Below are 17,104 nucleotides of genomic sequence, written 5' to 3' on the forward strand. Positions count from 1 at the left end.
AGTTGGCATTGGTGTGTCACGTACATCGTCACCTGTGGTGCGTTACAGAATCTGTAATTTTGATAGTCGATTGTTTTATGGAACGGTGAGAAGAGCTGGGAAGTATTGATGAATATTTCGTCTGTAATATAGGCTATTCGTTTATAATAGCTGTCAGAATGCCACCTAAAACAAAACCGGTTCAACCGAGCAAGAAAACGGCTGAAAAAAAGAAGGAAAAAATCATAGAGGTAAATACATAAGATTGTAGCAGCGTGTTTCGTACAGTCCTACACAGCGTATGGTCTGGTAAGAAGCTCCCTGAATATTACACGTTGCAACTGTGGTATTTGTCACTCTGAACATGCAGTGACCACTTCACCTGCAAAATATCCTTCAGAATGACTCTTTGCCTGTGGGTTTACTTAGGAATTAGGTGTCATATACTGATGAAATTTGTTTAATACATTTAATCTGTTACTGATGTACTTTGAAAATTTTGTTTAATACATTTAATCTGCAATTGATGTACTGTGCACTTTGCAAATCTGGTTAATAAATATATGTTGAACTTCATTTGAAAATCAATTTTTCCATTAACATTTTAAACAACGTGAATTTATTGTTGGAAAGTTTAGAATATATATATATATATAATTTTACATGCAATTATGAGCATTTGATTTCTGCATGAGACATTGTATCGTAATTGTTCGTGTTATGTGAGACTAATGTAGTTGAGGGAAGATTATACCATTCAGTGACCATGTATTCTTGTTGCTCAGTTTGAATTTTCTTTGCAATAACTGTACCTGACATAAACCATTTTACACATTTTGAGCCCTTGCCCCAGTAACGTGGTACTGAATTTTGTTTATATATATATATATATATATATATATATATATGGTTAATCTCCCAAGTGCTTCTTTGCTTGTCATTTTCTAACCAAAATTTTGAATTTATTTATTGTGCCCCCTCCCAACTTATTCTAATCACCATAAGGATATTAGGAAAAGAGTATGAATTGTAAATGCTCGCTTATTATGAAATTTTCTCCATTGTCCTGTCAGTTTATCTTTATTATGCTTAAAATTATCCTTAGCATTTTGTTTTTAACCACCCTCTGTTCCTGTTCTTGTCTCAGAATGAGAGACCAAGTTTCATACTCAATGCCATCTTACAGGGAAGGTCATAAGGAGTCTGGCCCTATGGCCCTTATTAGAGTGAGGCTTCGTATTTGTAGAGGGGAAATGAAACAAAACTAGAAGTTTCAGTACTACTTTGTTATTTCAGTTCAGTAAAGGATTGGGTTCCATTGACATCAACCTTCATTTGTGTGAGAAGTATGCTATCATTCCACTAAATAGCATATTACTGCATGTAGTGACTCTCAAAGGAATCAGGTAGGCGTTAAACAACATAATATTTTCCAACCATTACAGAAAGTTGCAAGTGGGAAGGGCGAGAATCAAAGAGTTAGGGAACATCGTCTCCAAGTGCTTTAACATGTTAGCCCAGCGGTAACTTGTACCATCTGCTTTAATAATCAAGAACTCTACACTTTGCCAACAGAATGCATTTATGGGTTTCAATATGCTTCTCATAGAAAACAGTGATTATTTACTTCGATGGGATTGCCCAGCTGGTCTTTGTGATGGAGAAACATTTAATTTTCTTTGTGGTTTGGACTGAGTTTTTAAATAACGTTTTGATGGGATTTGGCTTCAAAGGTTTACAATGGCCCTGTTCATATCCATATAGAACAACACGTAAAATAGTCTGTAAGAACAAGGTATCCTCAAATCCTACAATGATGCATCCTGTCACTACTTTTGTTTTATTCAAGTGCTGTAAGAATGTGTTAAAATATGAAAGTAAGTTTTGTTTTTTTTGCTAATATAATGACTGACATCTATATAATGTGAAGATTTTCAAGCAAAACAGAAATAACAGGATGCCATATAGGAAAGCTGCACCATATCATGGTATTGACATCTGTATTTTTCATCCAGATATATTTATTCCTGCAGGACAAAACATTTGGCTTAAAAAACAAGAAAGGGGCAAAGCAGCAACGATTCATTCAACAAGTTCAGCATCAGGTTAAAAGTGGTGGAAATGCCAAAAAGCCTACTGATGATTTGAAGAAGCTGGAAAAAGAGAAGAAACTGAAAGATCAGAAAGAAATGAATTTGCTGTTCAGACCTGTAGCGACACAGAAAGTTGAAAAGGGTAAGAATGTTGTTTAGGTGCACAAAATGTTTTTCCTGTTGGCTGTTTGTTTGCACTGTGCAGTGTGGCCTGTTGGACCAATGCTCCAGAGTAAAATTAAAGAGTCAATGTTTGATAGTTTCATCACCACCTTAGTGGATAGTAACAAAGAAATTGATTTATTCATTTGGTGACAGTGCTGACAGTAACTCAGAGTACATAGCATTGATCAAGCAGATTGGTGGAGAAGTAGCAATCTAGGCTTGTATTAGGAAAGTTCCTGGTTCATATCTTAGCTGGATTACTGTTTATTGTGACTGAAGATTTTGCGATTTTCTTTTGTCTAGCCAGGCAAATGCCAGGATAGTACATTGACGTAAACCACTAGTGCCTCCTTCCAAATCATTAAATTTCATTCATGATTTATTAATGCCTCATTTTAATACTAGAAAATTCTGTAATTAAAAGAGCATTGTTAAATAGTTTTAAGAATTGGTCATTTAGGGGTTAGTCTTGTTTCAGTGTCACTGATTGTGTTCATGATTTATGTTTCCATATTCCTTTTCATTTGCATTTATAAAATATTCTAAGAATTCCCCCTCACCATCCCCATATTGTGGAAGCAATTTGTTTTATAATTGGCCACTTTTTAGGGAACTGGATAGACACTTATAATCTTCTTTGACTGTTTGACACTAAACATTGTATCTGAGGGAGGAGTACAGATTTTTAAGCTCATCATTATGCAGTTTTCTCCATGCCCCATCGTCTTCCCTCTTAGGCCCAAATATCATCCTCAACACCCTGTTCTCAAACACCTGCAATCTGTGTTCCTCCCTCTGAGTGAGTGACCATGTTTTGCACCCATACAAAACAACAGGTAAGATTATTGTTTTGTATACTTTAATTTTCAGGTTCTTAGAAATCAGATGGGAAGACAAAAATATTTTGAACTGAGAAGTAGCAAGCATTTCCGGAATTTAATCTCCTCCTAACTTCCTCATGAGTGTCATTTTCATTTGTTATTGTTGTTCCCAGATATTTGAACTTTGTAACCCTTTCAAAGGACTTATTACCTACCCTAAGATAGTTTTGCCCGCCTGTCTTCTGATGACAAGATACTAACATGTACTTAGTTTTTTCTTAATTTACTTCTAGCCCCACCTGTCTACTCTGTCTCTCCCTCACTTAATTTTTTCAAATCAAATCTTTCTGTGTCAAAATTTTGTTTAGTTCGTCTACTTACTGAAAGCCGCTCCCTCACTTTTGCTACCACCAGATAATGATCAGTGTCACAATCTGCTCCTCTGAATGATATCACATCAATTACATTTGTCTGCCTTCTCTTATCTACTAAAACATGATTTATTTGATTGTGTGTTCTGCCATCTGGAAAAGTCCAAGTGTGTTTATGAACATCACGGTGTGGAAATTTTGTACTTTTTACAATTAAATCTTTTGACGTAGCGAAGGTTACTGCTCTAACACCGTTATCATTACTAAGTGCATGGAAACTCTCCCTGCCTTTGAGTAAGACACTCAACTAACCGCCCGAAGGGGGGTTAGTTTAGTGTCCTTTCGGAGCGCCTCGGGGGGGGGGGGGGGGGGGGGTCAAGTTTGTAAAACGCAACCAGCCTTGTGTAAGAAACTAAACTAACCCCCCTGATTGGAGGGTTAAAACACTTGACCAACCTCCCCTTCGGGGGGTGTTTTAACCCTTGAGTAAGAAACTAAACTACCCCCTAGAATGGGGGTTGAAACAACTGACCAACCCCCCCTTTGGGGTGGGTTGGTCAAGTGTTTAAAATGCCAAATTTTTACGTCCAGCCCCACCCTTGCTAATCTTCGTCTTAAAATCGATCATAAAGTCAGTTTTCGTAATCGTAATATATCGAATGAGTATCAGTTTACCTTGTTGGAGTTGGTATTTCAAATACTTGATAACGTCTTATTTCACTTTTCTGTTGTTTTAGGCCAACTGTCAGTCAATATTCCCTTCTCGAAGGTATCACCACCTTGTCGAAGGCAATCTGCCGGGTGAGGAGGCTTGCGTGCTCAAATGACCCTTAGGGCTATGCCGGCCTGAGCTTCGGCTCATGGTAGGATCACCCAAGCCGGACAGGTCTAAGGAGATGCGCTAGACTAAGAGTGATACCCTGGTCCTCCAGGTTGGGGGTTGGGTGTAGGGCTAACAACCTTTCACCTTTAAAAAAATATGTGTTACGAAAAAATCAACCAAGCCTCGGATCAGGACGGACTCTTTGGCATGACCACGGCAATTGAAAAAGGACATGAGATTTGGTACTTGGAACATTAGGAGTCTCTATAGGGCTGGGGCACTGAAATCAGTGTGTAGGGAATTAGGGAATTATAAGTTAGACTTAGTGGCAGTGCAGGAAGTGCGATGGGAGGGGGAGGGCACGATCCCAGTGGACAATTTTACATTTTTCTATGGAAAGGGGAATGACAATCATCAGCTAGGGACGGGTTTTTTTGTTCATAGCAGAATTAGGGCAGCAGTTAAGAGAGTAGAATTTGTTAGTGACAGGTTGTCTTACGTAATTTTGGAAGGACGTTGGTGCGACATCATTGTCCTTAATGTTCATGCCCCAACTGAAGACAAAAGCGATGATATCAAGGATAGCTTTTATGAAGAATTGGAATCAGTATTTGATACATTTGGCAAGTATCACATGAAAATTCTACTAGGAGATTTCAATGCAAAAATTGGGAGGGAGGATATCTTCAAACCCACAATAGGCAGCGAGAGTCTCCATGCACTTAGTAATGATAACGGTGTTAGAGCAGTAACCTTTGCTACGTCAAAAGATTTAATTGTAAAAAGTACAAAATTTCCACACCGTGATGTTCATAAATACACTTGGACTTCCCCAGATGGCAGAACACACAATCAAATAGATCATGTTTTAGTAGATAAGAGAAGGTAGACAAATGTAATTGATGTGAGATCATTCAGAGGAGCAGATTGCGACACTGATCATTATCTGGTGGTAGCAAAAGTGAGGGAGCGGCTTTCAGTAAGTAGACGAACTAAACAAAATTTTGACACAGAAAGATTTGATTTGAAAAAATTAAGTGAGGGAGAGGCAAAGGAACAATATCAAGTTGAAATTTCGAATAGGTTTGAAATTTTAGAGACAAATGAGGATAATGAAAGTGTGGACATCAACAGGGAGTGGGAAAATGTCAAAAACTGCATCAAAATTTCAGCAAAAGAGAAACTAGGATACTACAGGAGAAAGCAAAATAAACCGTGGTTTGATGAAGAATGTTCCAAATTAATAGATCGAAGGAAGCAAACAAAATTTCAATGGTTGCAGGACCCAAACAAAACAAACGCGGATAATCTATGTAATGTGAGACGTGAGGCACCTTTAGGAATAAGAAAATGGAATACCTGAAGGGCAAAATTGCTGAACTTGAGACAAATAATAAGGAAAAAAATATCAGAGACCTGTACAGAGGCATTAATAACTTTAAGAAAGGATATCAACCCCAGACCAATTTGGTAAAGGATGATAGTGGCAATTTGCTTGCAGATCCAATAAAAATTGTGAATAGGTGGAAAAATTTATTTAGCGAGCTCTTAAATGTTCATGAGACTGGTGATATTAGACAGATTAAAATGCATACAGCTGAACTGTTGGTGCCAGAACCTAGCTTAGATGAAGTGGAACTAGCCATTGGGAAGTTGAAAAGTTGTAAATCTCCAGGAATTGATCAGATTCCGGCCGAATTAATTAAAGCAGGTGGCAAAGGGTTGCATATGAGGATCCATAAGCTTATTCAGTTAATTTGGGATAAGGAAGAGATGCCACAACAATGGAAGGAATCCATAATTATTCCTATCCATAAGAAGGGGGACAAGACTGAGTGTGGTAATTACCAAGGAATTTCGCTGCTATCAACCTCATACAAAATTCTATCCAACATTCTTTTGGCAAGATTAACCCCATATGCGAATTAAATTATTGGGGATCATCAGTGTGGGTTCAGACGAAACAGATCAACGATTGATCAGATCTTTTGCATTCGTCAGATACTAGAGAAAAAATGGGAGTTCGGTGGGACCGTACATCAATTATTTATAGATTTCAAAAAAGCCTATGACTCTGTGAAGAGAGAAGTGCTATATAATATTCTTATTGAATTTGGTATACCAAAGAAGCTAGTGGGTCTAATAAAAATGTGCTTAAATGAAACCTGTAGCAAAATTCGAGTAGGTAAATATGTATCTGAGACATTCCTCATCAAGAACGGTCTAAAACAAGGAGATGCTTTGTCTCCCTTGCTCTTTAACTTTGCGCTAGAATACGCCATCAGGAAGGTCCAAGGTAGGCAGGAGGGTTTGCAATTGAATGGGACACATCAGCTATTGGCATATGCTGATGATGTTAATTTATTGGGGGACGATATAAATACAATAAAGAGGAACGCAGAAGTTTTACTAGAGGCTGGTAGACAAGTGGGGCTGGAAGTAAATTCAGAAAAAACTAAGTACATGTTAGTATCTCGTCATCAGAAGACAGGCGGGCAAAATTATCTTAGGGTGGCTAATAAATCCTTTGAAAGGGTTACAAAGTTCAAATATTTGGGAACAACAATAACAAATCAAAATGATACTTGTGAGGAAGTTAGGAGGAGACTAAATTCCGGAAATGCTTGCTACTTCTCAGTCCAAAATATTTTGTCTTCCCGTCTGATTTCTAAGAACCTGAAAATTAAAGTATACAGAACAATAATCTAGCCTGTTGTTTTGTATGGGTGCGAAACATGGTCTCTCACTCAGAGGGAGGAACACAGATTGCAGGTGTTTGAGAATCGGGTGTTGAGGAGGATATTTGGGCCTAAGAGGGAAGACGATGGGGCGTGGAGAAAACTGTACAATGACGAGCTTAAAAATCTGTACTGCTCCCCCAGTATTGTGAGGGTGATTAAGTCGAGAAGAGTGAGATGGGCGGGACATGTAGCGCGCATGGATGGGACAAGAGGTGTGCAACGGGTACTGGTTGGGAAACCTGAAGGGAAGAGACCGCTGGGGAGACCTAGACGTAGATGGGAGGATAATCTCAGGCGGGATCTATGGGAGATAGGAGTTGAAGGAAACTGGATTTTGTTGGCCCAGGACAGGCTTTGGTTAATTCGGTGATGAACCTTCGGGTTCGGTAAGCCATCTAGTTAGTTAGTTAGTCAGTCAATATTCAAGAATGCGATGTGCTGCTTTTGGAGCAGTGATAATGTGACTGGCCTGGTAGTGAAGCGTTATTTGTTTACTCGGCATTGTTATGTTGTACTCAGCAACAATGCCGAGTAAACAAATATCTGTTGACATTGTTGATAACGTCATTTTTGACGTAAATACGTCTATATTTTCGGGTCAGTGTCATTCGGCAAAAAGTGAAAGGAAAAAGTGTAACTGCATTGTTATGTTACCTTGGAAACTTCAATTGTTTACTCGGCATTGTTGTTACCTAAAAAACATTTCATTACATTACCTTACCTTACATTACCTTACTTTACATTACCTTACCTTACATTACATTACCATACCTTACATTACATTACCATACCTTACCTTACCTTACCTTATTTTACCTTACCTTACCTTACCTTACCTTACCTTACATTACATTACATTACATTTCATTACATTACATTACTTTACATTAAATTCAGCTACCACAGACCCATCTTAAGCGTAACTAATTCAAGTTAAATAAGCAATGTCTTAATCAAACTTTACGCAATTGTAAAGCATGTATAAAGGAAATATTTAGAATAAAGCCAATATATAAACTTCCTTTCCGTATAGATGTATTTACGTCTAATTCTCCGGAACTGTGGTTCCACTATCACTTTTTGAAGACAACGACTAATCACAAGTTTTTATAGTAGATGACAATAAATAAACCTAAATTCCTTGGAATTTTTGGGAGGAAGAGGGTAATCAGGTCAAAATGATTTATGTTATTTTTAGCAAGTGTTAATGAAACTCATATTCAGAGGTAGTATGTACAGATACCATGTTGTTCTACTCGGGCTAACTGTAACATTGTAATTTCCAGGCACAGATCCAAAGTCTGTATTGTGTGCATTTTTCAAGCAAGGCCAATGCTCAAAGGGTGATCGTTGCAAGTTCTCACATGACCTTGCCCTGGAGCGCAAGGCAGAGAAGCGTAGTATGTACTGTGACATGAGGGATGAGGGGGATGACACAATGGAAAACTGGGATGAAGAGAAGCTAAAGGAAGTTGTTGAGAAGAAACATGGCGAGGCAGAAAGGAAAATGCCACCCACTGATATTGTAAGATGAATACCCTAACTAACTGCAAGATACAGACTTCCTTTAACAGCTGACAGATATTCAGTTGATCATGACATTCCCTGTTGTTATGGAAACTGAAGGTTTGTCACAGAATAACAATTTATTGACTGTCAAAATAATGTATCAACTGTTACAGGAAGATCTTTTCACAATGTAGTTAGGTATTAGTTTGTTAAAGTGAATGGTAAAAGTGGAGATTGTGCTAGCTTCAAAACTATATTTTATTTCTAGGAACACTACACAGAAAGTGCTTTGAGAAGTCTGGCATTTTAGCCTGCAACACTTTAATACATTCAGCCCTGACTGGGATATTCATTAGATTGTACCTGCAGCCTTTAAATTTTAACCCAAGAGAAAAGTTTCTATGACTATACAGAACTAACTAATGCACTGGTTTTTTTTATTACATGTTCCTTAAACTCTTCTCTGTGTGTATTTAGGTGTTGTAAGAGCCATTGACTGACTTGTATAAACTGTAACAACAATTGTTGAACCATGTACAACTTTGGAAATTTTCATTTGCTGGCTTGTAACAGAGGAAAAGCTCTGTTGGTAGTTTTTGATAAGAATCTGAATGTGTTAAGTTCTGATCAGTTTATAGGACGAGAGAGGAATACAAGTCAAATGAATCTGGTTGTTCCATACCAGCATCTTGTTGCAGTCAATTTTATTATGTTTTTCTTATGTATGTTTATATTTCTTTTTAAATTTAGATTTGTAAATTCTTCCTTGAAGCTGTGGAGAAGAGTAAATATGGTTGGTTTTGGCAGTGTCCTAATGGATCGAGCTGCATCTACAGACATGCTTTGCCACCTGGTTTCGTTCTCAAGAAGGTTAGGAAAAGATCACATTGCATACAGTATGGTCCTGCTGAGAAAATAGTACTTTTTTTTGTATAATGTGTTCAGGAGATTTGTTCCTTCAAATCATTGGGGATAACTTTGCCTATACCTTCAGAATCCTGTTGCTAAACTGCTTCTCTCTGGCCCTTTCCTTATTTATTTATAATACATGCTCTTTTTCTTCCTGGTGCTACAGGGTTTGATTTTAACCTTTGCTTCCTCAACCATAGTTCTCCATAGGGAAGTAGTGAGATATTCTTTATCCTCCTAGATATCAGAGAATTTGTTGCGAACTTTTTAGTGGCATAACATCCATACTATATTTAATCAAAATACTTCTAGTAGTTCTTGAGTTGAAACAGACAAACCAGCTCTCTGTATGTTCATTTCATGCACATTGTACAACTGTCTGTTGACTAGGAATTCAAACCATTAATTTAAAATATTGCTAAATGATGATGGAATATACTGATGTGATGGTCTCGGTTAAATGCCAAAATTCTTTTCATCTAACATCCAGTCAAATTTGAGGTTTTCATGGTGGTGTGTATGAAGATAGCTGTCTTCTGGGTTGTAGCACCATGTAGCATAATAGAAGTTTACCAATGTTTCAGATGTTCTTGCTGCTTGCATTGTCATCACCCTGATAATGGAGCAGAGAGGACTTTTGAAACATTGGTAAATTTCTACCTGACTTCACAGTGTTACAACCCAGAAGACAGTCATCTTCCATCTAACAACCACTTGCACTGTAACATAAGAAATACATATTACCAAGCACAGACACATTTTCAGTTCCATGTGTACCATTTTTTATGCCTTGGTCTGCTTTGCTGTAGTGAGTGAAAAATTACATCATCTTGGACAAGCATCATTGGTTTGAATTTGGACAGAAATAAAGAAATATGTGATTCAGTAATTGTATTTTACAGATTAAATTACAAGGCAGTTGTAACATTTTTATACACCTTTAATGTCTAACCAACTAATTAGAGGGCTTACGGAACCCGAAGGTTCATTACTGAATTAACCAAAGCCCTCCACTGGTCCTTGTTTTGGGCCAACAAAATCCAGTTGCCTTAAACTCTTATCTCCCATAGATCCCACTTGATATTATCCTCCCATCTATGTCTAGGTCTCCCCTGCGGTTTCTTCCCTTCAAGCTTCCCGATCAATACCCAGTGCACCCCATTTCCCCCATCTATGTGTGCCACATGCCCCGCCCATCTCATTCTTCTTGACTTAATCACCCTGACAATATTGGGGGAGGAGTACAAATTTTTAAAATCTTTCAAAATATTGTGTTGCATTATTAAATAATATAGTGAACCTGTGATCCGAATGTACAAACAAAGTTGTGTATGAAGATTTGGAAGATGCATAGAGATAAATCATTAAAATAATAGCTTGTAGCAAACACATTTCAAATTTATTGTAGCATTTGGGGAAAGATGTGGTTTTTGAATTTTATGTTGGCATCTTTTCTGTTTTATAACATGTATGTACTAATTTCTATAGGGAACAAGAACACGCAGTTCTTGCTCTCTATCAATTTATTCATATCTTACAAAAATAGTTGGTGTCTTTGTAGGACAAAAAGAAGGAAGACAAGAAAGATGAAATTTCACTTGAGGACTTGATTGAGCGTGAGCGAGCTGCACTGGGTTCAAACCTGACAAAAGTCACTCTGGAGTCGTTTCTTGCATGGAAGAAGCGAAAGGTGAAGGAGAAGAAAGAAGCAGCAATAAAGGAAGAGGAAAAGAAGCGGTTAGACTACAAAGCAGGACGGCAGGTTGGGGTAAGACATGAGAATTAGTCTGTGGCTCATCTGTGTTACTTTTAATCAATAGACGTGTTAATTCTTTGAAGTTGAAACTGGTATGCAAACTTATTTGTAATTATTTAATTCAAATTTACTTGTGTCTGGTGCAGATATCTGGACGTGAAATGTTCTACTTCAATCCTGACCTGGCAGCAGCTGATGAGTTTGAGGAGGGAGATGAAGCATTTGAATCTTACAATCTGGAGGAAGATGATGGACAGAACAGTGTTGAGGTACTGAATTTCCCTTACTGTGGAATAAGTTTCAAGATTGTTGTCTGGAGCTCACTCAGCTTCCTATCACTGGGTACTGGGAGTAAAGCAAGCACAGCATGAAGCTGTCTGTTTACCTCTGTCTAGTGTTGACGTTAAGATTGTGTAGAACTTCACCTCCACTCCCCTTATGACGTGGTGTGGTGACAGGAGAAACTTCATCTGTTAATTTCATGTTCATTGATTAACCCTTGGACTGTGACAGCTAGTTTTTGCAGCAGTAATTTTCTAGACTTGTATTTGTCAGGTACTCAGATTGAATCTCAACTGGGATACCAGTTACATAGTTACATTAACTGAATGTTTTCGGGTTCTGCCTCAGTTGTCCAAGTGGCTGTTGGATTAGTACACTGAAACATCATTGCCCTCTCTTTCCTAATCCTCTCCTGTTTAGTATTCTTGATCATCTGCTCATCTCATTCAGCACCATACAACCTCTACATTTGTAATATCATTAAATAAGCAATGAATGCTTTTGGCATGCAGTCTGGAAGAGTTTATCCAGAGTTTAATTTCTCATCTTGCAGCATGTCTTCAAGTGTAAGAGGGAGTGATATCTCATGATATACCCTTTGTATTGAGAAACCTCTCTTTGCTGTTATAATGATCAGAAAGGCAAAGTAATTATGCTCTTTGTCTTAGCCAAACACCTGATTCCTTGTGTATTGGCCCTCTTTGTGTTTGTGAAAGATCCTAAAGTGATTCTCTTCTTACACAGTGGTATCAGTTTGCTGTGAGTCTTTTTTTATTATTGGCAGTATCGTGAGATTCAGTTAGATGTTTTGGCAATGGAGGCCCAGGAACCAGATGGGACAGGAACCCAAGCCACAGAAGATCGATTGAAAGGCAAGGAGACTGATCATAGTACAAGAAATGGAGAGGTCATCTCACCTGGTATGTTGCCATTCTTATTTTAATTTAAACACTTGACAGTTGTCAGAGTAATACATTTACATTCATATTAATATTTTAATAGTATTAGGCCCAGTTTGGTTCATAGGAAGTATGAAGCAGAATATTGTTTAACCTTATGAGTCTTCTGAACCATTTCTTCATGTTGGTGTTTTAATGGAATTCTATCAAAGTTATTCATTATCTAATGAAATGTCCTTTCCAGTGGCTCCTGTTTATGATTTTCATTCATCTCTTTTATGGTCAGAAAGGGTGTAAGCTGCTCTGTCACTCATGCATGAAATGCATTTGTTGCTTTTATATTATCTCCTAAGCCCTCATCATGAACCATGCTTCACTGCCACATGTTGTTAGTTTAGCAATCAGTTTGTAAATTTTTATTCTTGTGTCTTGAGAGTAGTAATGGTTTAAAGATTGGTTTATTACACCCAGGGCTTTTAATTTACTGTATATTTGTTGGTTAATGACTGATGCTATGGTATTGATCGATATGCCATTTTATCTTTTTCCGTTAATATTGTTACGATATGCTAATCACATGTTCTGACTGGAGTTATCATGGTGCAAATTCATTATACTACTTTATAAAGCTTAATTAAAATAATGATGTATCCTTGTATATTTGATAATACAGACTGTTTATTGTTACACTTGACAGATCCAGATGGAGAAGGTGAGGGTGCTGGAGCTGTGCCTATCAATGAGAATCTTTTTATTGATGATGATGAAGATTTAGATGACTTGGATGAAGCAGTAGATGACCTGGATTTGGAACAGTGACCCTGGTGACAAGCCAAGTCTGGTCTTGGTTGTGCATCATTTGTAGCATGTGTACTTGTGAAAAATTGTGCATCTAAATACTGAGTTTAAATTATTAACATCCTCTGTTGCAAAGATGCAAAATGTTGACAGAAACTGAAACTGCACTTCCGGGAAGTTTCGCAGTATCAGTCTCCTTTCCAAAGCATAAGTAGTACTGTACTGAATATGTATATTATTCATGTTATATAGTACTGACCCTATATCAAACAAATGTTCATTAAATGAAGAGCTGGTGAAATACAGTGAAACCTCGATGCATCGTTTTCGGCGGGGGTGGGAAATAAAAACGATGAATGCGGGAAAACGATAGATGCGGGAAAGCATTAAAAATTTAAAAAAAAACAATGTTTCTCTTTCAAAGTTACTTCTTTTTACCAAAAAAGTCTTTAATGGACAACTGGTTTGTCTAAACTTTACGTTTTAGACCAAACAGAGCACTTTCCACGTTCAAAATGTTTTCCTCGTCACGTTCACTAATATTAAGCGCATAAAAGAACGACTTCACTTTCGCCAATGCAGCGTGTGCTTCGGCAAAACTCGGCAAAGCTTCGGGCTCGCATTCGTTGTCTTCCTCTTCCTCACCACTCCAACCCCCTTTGCGGACAATAACAAGAAGAATGGAAATACTATTACTGCCGAACTCAACGAAACGTAGCTGTAGAAGACCCTGAACCGCTGGAAACGAGATGAACCAGAAGAATGAAAAGTTCCGCCAGCCTTTCCTTTGTACTTATAATACAGTAGGGCCCCGCTTTTCGGCGATCCGCTAATACGGCGCTCAACAGCTGAGTCAGAGAAGTGCGTCCGGCGCCATTTTCTCGTCGCTGATTCAGTCTGTTTACAGCTTTTGTGTGCTCCGCGTCTCTCAGTATTTCTGGCAGTTTTTCCGTTATTACAAACTGTATATTTATATAATATTTTTGTGTTACTACAGTGTAATTACAATGGCGTCTAAGGGTAGTAGCGATAAAAAGAGGAGTCGTAAGCCTCTTACTTTAAATGCCAAGTTAGAGATGATTAAACTTCGTGAACAAGGCATGTCTATGGCTTCCGAACCATCACCAAAACGAATAAGATTCGTTGAAGAGTCAGATGATGAAGATGCGCCATCTCCTTCATCCTTCCTACTATAAGCATATCAATTTTCAAATTTATATTCACCAATCACTATAAGGTGAGGACAATGTGTGTATTACTGATATTCATTTTAATTTCATATCGTTTTCTTAGGCTTAGCGCTATTGTGCACTTACTATATGATAGTGTAACATCTTATTAGGCTTTGATATGCATTTGCAAGTGAAATAAGGCAAAGATCCGCTTTTCGGCGATTTTCGCTTTACGGCGGGGGTCTGGTCCCTAACCCGCCGTATAAGCGGTGCCCTACTGTAAAAGCATTTGTGAAGAAATTCACACTGCACATGCCATCTGGCATCGCTGGAACGAAATATGAGTGCACCCAAATTAAAATCGTAAAATTTCTGACAATGGGCACCGCCATTCACTCCAACTATCACCCCTGCACCGCTGACCCCTCATTCCAAAAGAATCTGTGCTGGTTGGGCAACATAACAGGTTACCACTACTGTGTATTCCAAAAACATTGTGCGTCTTTCGGTATTAATTTATCTCAAAACCCAGCATTTTAAATTCTCAGAAACGATCATTGTGGGAAAATTGTGGGCCGGGACTAAGATTTTTGAACGATCGATGCGATAAAACGATAGTTCGAGGAACGATAGAAGCGGGAAAATGTAACATTATTTTATATGGGATGTATTCGGGACCGAACAAAACGGACGATGCATCCGGGAAAACGATAGTTCCGGGAACAATGGATAGAGGTTTCACTGTGTATCATAATCATTTGACTTGTGGTTCAGATACTGCACAGTTTCTGTGTTGGTTTCTGGCTGTGATTCACTTCCAGATTATTGTTTAAGGATCCAGTGTGTAATAAAACATTCACAGCTTTATAATGTAGTGCTTTAAGTTGAAATGTTTACTAATTTTAATAAAAAACTCTTCTATTAAAGAATGAAAATATTGAAGTTTGCTAATTTAAAAATTTGCCGTGTCAAATACTGGTACTATTAGATGAACAGCCATGAACATCTGTTTGATATTTCTGTGCCAGTACCCATCTACAGTTTTAATGAAGGCTGTTATTTTAACTGCAACACTTAACTGAACATTCATATGTCAAATTTTAAGACATGTTATAGAAGTGTTGTAAATGCAGTGGATTTGAAAAAGATATTAGTTTGGAAGTACATTTTGCGGGAAATGTTATGTTATTCTCTGATATGGAAAACATTACTTAAAATGTAATATTGATTGAGTAGTGTTAGGTAATATATTGTAACGTGGGGCGGTATTGCTACCCTGGATTGTCAACCTTAATTTATTCACGTCAAATTAAATCAGTTACAGAGGTCTGCACATACAGTCAACTCTCTACAACAACACACTCGAGTCTCTGTTCTCTGTGCACACACACACACACACACATACTCTCACACTGTCCTTCGAGTCTATCTGGTCCCCCGAGCTCTGCTCTTCACACTCTTCGCTTACACGTCGGCCCGTAGCACCCCACTGGACACACGCTGGCTCCTCAGCCGCCACGGTCCACGTACCTGGTGCCTACTCACGCAGCCGACCTGTCCTTACTCAGCGTCGGCCCGTAGCACCCTACTGGACACACGCTGGCTCCTCGGCCGCCACGGTCCACGTACCCGGTGCTCGCTCACGCAGCTGACCTGTCCTTACTCAGCGTCGGCCCGTAGCACCCCACTGGACACACGCTGGCTCCTCGGCCACCACGGTCCACGTACCCGGTGCTCGCTCACACAGCCGACCTGTCCTTACTCAGCGTCGGCCCGTAGCACCCCACTGGACACACGCTGGCTCCTCGGCCGCCACGGTCCATGTACCCGGTGCTTGCTCAGCCGACCTGTCCTTTCTCAGCGCCACACCAGACCTCTCGTTGGCTCCACTCTCCCGATTCTACCACACACTTCTCTTACGCCCGATTCACAGCTCTGTTCTTTCCACACTCATTGCTTATCGCTTGCCACCAATGTCCGCAACAGCATATCGCTTGCAACTCACTTCTACATCCTGACTCACACCTCAATGTCAATAAACAGACACAACAATGTCTATAAACGAGTACAACAATGCCAAACGCAACACGTCACAATATATAATTTTAATGATTTAAAATTGTTATTTATTTTGTTCTTTTAATTTCCCAGTTTGTATGGCTGTACCTGGGGATTTGATCAAGTTGAATTGAAATGTGTAATGCTAAAGTGGGTTAATGAATTGTATGCATGAATGTGGTACACCAGGCATGAGCAACAGCAGAATCTGTCCAGATGTTATAGGAGATTGAAATGTGAGTTTATTTGTTCCAGATTCTTCTGCTTTGAATTTTGGTGGTCTGAATTCAAAATCTCATGCCAGACGCTAGCTACCATAAGATTTTCCATGGTTTCCTTTTGTTACTTGAAGGCATAACTGAGCTTGTGTTTCAGAGTAACCTGTGGCCAATTATATTCACATCATTCTGTATTTTGAAGAGATGGCTAACTGAAATGGGTAAGAAACCCTACCTATTCTACCCTATTTGGAAAAGAATAAATTCTTATTAAGGAGGAATTCTGTATATTGTTGATATTGCAGCTCTCTGTAATAATTTCTGTACCATACAGAATGATTTTAGTGCAGAGGGTTTGATGGAGGTGTTTAATCTCTCCTTTCCACTCACACACTTTCATAGGTTCCCTGTTCTCTCCATAACTGCCTGTCTGCTTATATTCAATGAATAATGTAATTTCCAATGTTTTGTATTATCTAATTTAATATATGTACAATTTATTTTTAAGGA

At 38.5% G+C, this 17,104-nt stretch overlaps 1 protein-coding gene across 2 annotated transcripts; it reads left to right on the top strand.

The window, feature by feature from the left end:
- The first annotated feature begins 7 nt into the window (after positions 1-7).
- Positions 8-17,104, top strand: LOC110838679 (zinc finger CCCH domain-containing protein 15 homolog). Of its 2 annotated transcripts, XM_022082106.2 has the most exons (9): positions 15-230; positions 1,276-1,385; positions 2,013-2,214; positions 8,280-8,518; positions 9,253-9,372; positions 10,973-11,179; positions 11,314-11,436; positions 12,234-12,369; positions 13,046-17,104. In XM_022082106.2, the coding sequence occupies exons 3-9, from the start codon at positions 2,169-2,171 to the stop codon at positions 13,165-13,167; spliced, it is 993 nt and encodes a 330-aa protein (XP_021937798.1). In that variant the 5' UTR covers positions 15-230; positions 1,276-1,385; positions 2,013-2,168; the 3' UTR covers positions 13,168-17,104. The 2 variants fall into 2 exon arrangements, with proteins under 2 accessions (XP_021937796.1, XP_021937798.1); XM_022082104.2 differs by lacking the exon at positions 1,276-1,385 and having other exon boundaries at positions 8-230.

Source organism: Zootermopsis nevadensis, unplaced genomic scaffold, assembly GCF_977971745.1.
Source record: "Zootermopsis nevadensis isolate Lab colony 2312 unplaced genomic scaffold, Znev_1.0 Znev_ptg000028l, whole genome shotgun sequence".
NCBI lineage: Eukaryota > Metazoa > Arthropoda > Insecta > Blattodea > Termopsidae > Zootermopsis > Zootermopsis nevadensis.

Bases quoted from the DNA above. Each gene is read 5' to 3' on its own strand.
- LOC110838679 (XM_022082104.2), top strand. From the start codon at position 159: ATGCCACCTAAAACAAAACCGGTTCAACCGAGCAAGAAAACGGCTGAA. The intron at 8,519-9,252 runs GTAAGATGAATA...TTTTAAATTTAG, and splicing joins AAATGCCACCCACTGATATT to ATTTGTAAATTCTTCCTTGA. The intron at 12,370-13,045 runs GTATGTTGCCAT...TACACTTGACAG, and splicing joins TGGAGAGGTCATCTCACCTG to ATCCAGATGGAGAAGGTGAG.